The following is a 3,861-nucleotide window of genomic DNA, read 5'->3' on the forward strand; positions in this document are numbered from 1 at the left end:
TTTTAGATACTCCAGAAATAAAGGGAAACTGGTTGGTAATGTGTGAAGCTGGTGATGCTGTTTGTGGAGTTGTTTAATTATCTTCTACTGAAATCTTGAGAGATTTAATGTCTTCTTTTATTTCAGTTGATTTCATCATTTATATATTGAAGTCAGTTGTAGTTCTTGTGTTTCTCTTTTCTTCAGTGATTCTGCTTGTTAACAGCAGCTGTTCATCACTAATGTTCAATCAGCACTTAATTAATCACATAATTATCTCATTAACTCTAACACTGCTTCAGTGTTACTTTAACACTCTTTTAGAGTGGGACCATATATGCTCCGAGCAGTGTTAATTTAACACTCGGGAATTTACTGTGTAGTTGTTGTAAAGCTGAGCTCACGTGTGCTTGCGGTGGAATGTAGACACTCACGAGAATGAACGAGGAAAACAAGATATAATAAAATATTATATTTATTGAGACTACTGTAAAGCCATATTAAGTTGTTATGGGATCTTCAAGCAGTGTAAGAATCTTTCAGAATATTTTTCTTTATAATGAAAAATTCCTTTATTTAAAAAAAAATAAATCCATTTTGCAATATACTCAGTTAATAAAAGTAAATTATTGTATCAAAGCAGAATATAGTACAAACATTGCTGAATAGGTTGTTTTAGACATAAATTAACTTAGATATTATGCAAAACATATTACTTTAGTAGAAATATTTGTATCAATATTGTGGACCTTTTTCCCCATACTGGTGAGTCTTTTACCTCGAGTGTAAGATAAAAGGCCGTCCTTGCCACCTCATATATTTCTATATTTTCCCTTTGGAAGTTGCATTCAGTATTCATTTGGCTGAAAACTCTGAGGGGACACGTGCCTTTAGCCCAATTGTACTCTAATATTGGGCAGTAATGAGAGAAGAACTTCTAGATTATAGCAGTCACTGTAGCTGTGATATTTAAGAAAAACACTAAAGAGCTGGTTTTGAAAAAAGGCTCCATCAAAATATCGCAATTAATAAAATGTCAATTAAATTATATTTATTCATTTATTTTTTTACATTTATTTTAAAATGGTTTGAACTGAGGGTGAGAGGGCAACAAACAAAACCACTGCTACAGAAAACACATCTGAGTTTTTACTTTTTACTCAAAACCTTATTTTTACTGAGATGTGAAGAGACTCACCGTAGTTTCTGCAGTTTACAGTGTGGATCCTCCAGTAGAGCAGAGAGCAGCTTCACTCCTGAATCTCCTGGTTCATTACAGCTCAGATTCAGTTCTTTCAGGTGTGAGCGGTTTGATCTCAGAGCTGAAATCAGAGCAGCACAGCCTTCCTCTCTAATACTGCAGCGCCACAGCCTGCAGAGAGTGAAGAACATGAATGATCTCTGAGATTGTGTTTAAGCTAGAGTTTGTTTCTGTGACTTGGACAGAAAATACAAACCTCCTTGTGTGTGTTTATATGAGCTCTACTTTTCTCTCTCACACCAGAATAGGTGCTATAGAAAATATAATTTGCCACCTAAGCACAAGCTAAGCAATGCATTTAAATTGACTCTTTACAGTTTGAAAGTGGGGCATGAACACAGATATAATATTTTTTAATTGATCTATTCATTCTTTATACATTTTTATAAAGATCTAGATTTCTGTAACTTGACAATTATTACAGTACATATTGTTTCTTTGGTTGCCATGGTTTCTGTTAGCATAGTGAGCGACACAGCGATTGTTTAATGTTGATCAGCAGCAGCATTCCTCCATAGACAGCAGTGACAGCAGTCTATCTACAACATGGATGCATTTGTCATATTTGGTTGGTGAATCTTTAGTTGTGTGTCCTTCCTGTGTAATATGACAGTTGGAAAGACTGCAGAAAATATACAAAAAATTAAAGATGAGTTATTAATGCTTGACTCATGTGTCCAATGTAATTGCTGAAAAACAGAGATGTAATACATATCATACACAGTAAAATCCTGAGTGTTAAATGAACACTGCTCGGAGCATATATGGTCCTACTCTAAAAGAGTGTTAAAGTAACACTGAAGCAGTGTTAAAGTTAATGAGATAATTATGTGATTAATTAAGTGCTGATTGAGCATTAGTGATGAACAGCTGCTGTTAACAAGCAGAATCACTGAAGAAAAGAGAAACAAGAATTACAACTGACTTCAGCCACAGCCTTAGATGAAATCAACTGAAATAAAAGAAGACATTAAATCTCTCAAGATCTCAGCAGAAGATGATTATTCATCTCCACAAACAGCATCACCAGCTTCACACATTACTAACCAGTTTGAATTTTTGTTTGTCATGCGTCTAAAAATGTCTTATTAAGAATTAACAGAGATTTAGATGTTAATGTTTATTGAAAATAACACAATTTGAAGTCACCATTGTGGAGATAAGCGTTTGCTTTAGTTGGGCTCTTGGCCCTTGACTTTTTTAACGTTAGTTTTTCTCTGATTGCTGTAATTGTGTTTGTGGAACACATTAATTATGGTAAGAAAAACCAAGAAAAAATGGGTTTAGATTATGTTGGCTGGTTTTTTGATAATGGCATTGTTTTCATGTTGTAGTCAGATTCACTGATGTCATCAGTGGTAATGAGTAATATATAGTGATGTTTTGTTCGTGAACGGATTGTTCTTTTTGAACAAATCTTTTAGGTGAATGAATCGTTCTGGTTCACGTAATCCATTAACTCATATTTCTCGCTCACTGAAACTTCTCTCTCCAGAGCAGTTCATGTGCAGATCAGTGAGCTGGGTAGTTCTGTGGACTGTTTCATTCTGTCGAAGAATGACTAAACCTCGAGCCATTAGCCTTCGAGTTTGATATGTGACGGAGAATGTGATTTGTTGAATGTAGTAAACGAATACGCCCTTCACTGAACGAGTTTCTTTTGAGTCTGAACGAGATCGAGAGATCTTCTCGTTCATGAACGAAATGACCGAACTGGTACATGTCGTTCGTGAACGAGTTGAATGAACTGCTACATCTCGTTCGTGAATGAAATGACTGAACTGGTACATATCTCGTTCGTGAACGAAATGAATGAGAGTGTACCTGGTCAGTCAGCCATTTAGCATGTCAATCTCGAACAGCAATCAGCAGATGCAAAGCACAGTTATAGGTACTGTGCACATACGCTTATTTATATATTCATATCATACAGAACATAACTCCACGTTTAATCCCCAATTTATGAATGTGTAATTGTCTGACCAAACAATTAAAATGTTAATTATGCAAGAAAACCTTGTGCTTTGGTCATCTGAACAACTTATTTAGACTTTATTATTTAATGAGTAGATTATGCACACATTTTAATAAAGCCAAATCAGTTTTTGTAACAGGTGAATACGTTCGTTGACTTAAAACATAACACATAAGACACTCTTTTTCGCCACCTGCTGGCGTATTTATGTAATATGAAAAAATGGTCACTGAACGAATCTGAACGAATCATTTTAGTGAACAAACTGAAAATGAACGAATCTCTTGAAAGAATCAAAATTTCCATCACTAGTAATATAGTTTGCTATTGATCTCAACTGTATTTTAATGAAATAATATGAAGAGCTTTAAAAACACTTTGCACAGCAGTATAGAACATTTGGACTGTTTAGACACGCAGACATCAAGAATCAGCATATGATTCTCAACAATGGTGATGATCATCAGACAGATTCATGTTGCATTGCATTCTGGGTGCACCAATCATAACTCATCCATGGCTCCCAGCATGCATTGCGACATGAATAAATTATGCAGCTGCATTGTCTTAGTATTTGCTTTTATTTTTGTTGTGACTTTTTACTGCCTTGTTATTGTTCAAAAATCACATAAACATTATCAGAATA

The 3,861-nt window shown here is 34.8% G+C and overlaps 1 protein-coding gene across 1 annotated transcript in view; it reads right to left on the bottom strand.

The window, feature by feature from the left end:
• Positions 1–3,861, bottom strand: part of LOC107723815 (NACHT, LRR and PYD domains-containing protein 3-like) — a 37,928-nt gene that overhangs the window by 22,390 nt on the left and 11,677 nt on the right. The window contains exon 9 of the mRNA XM_016532521.1: positions 1,178–1,351. Coding sequence (XP_016388007.1) covers positions 1,178–1,351 — 174 coding nt within the window. The remainder of the gene's footprint in view (positions 1–1,177; positions 1,352–3,861) is intronic.

This window comes from Sinocyclocheilus rhinocerous, unplaced genomic scaffold (genome assembly GCF_001515625.1).
Source record: "Sinocyclocheilus rhinocerous isolate Xijiao unplaced genomic scaffold, SAMN03320098_v1.1 scaffold763, whole genome shotgun sequence".
NCBI classification, from domain to species: Eukaryota; Metazoa; Chordata; class Actinopteri; order Cypriniformes; family Cyprinidae; genus Sinocyclocheilus; species Sinocyclocheilus rhinocerous.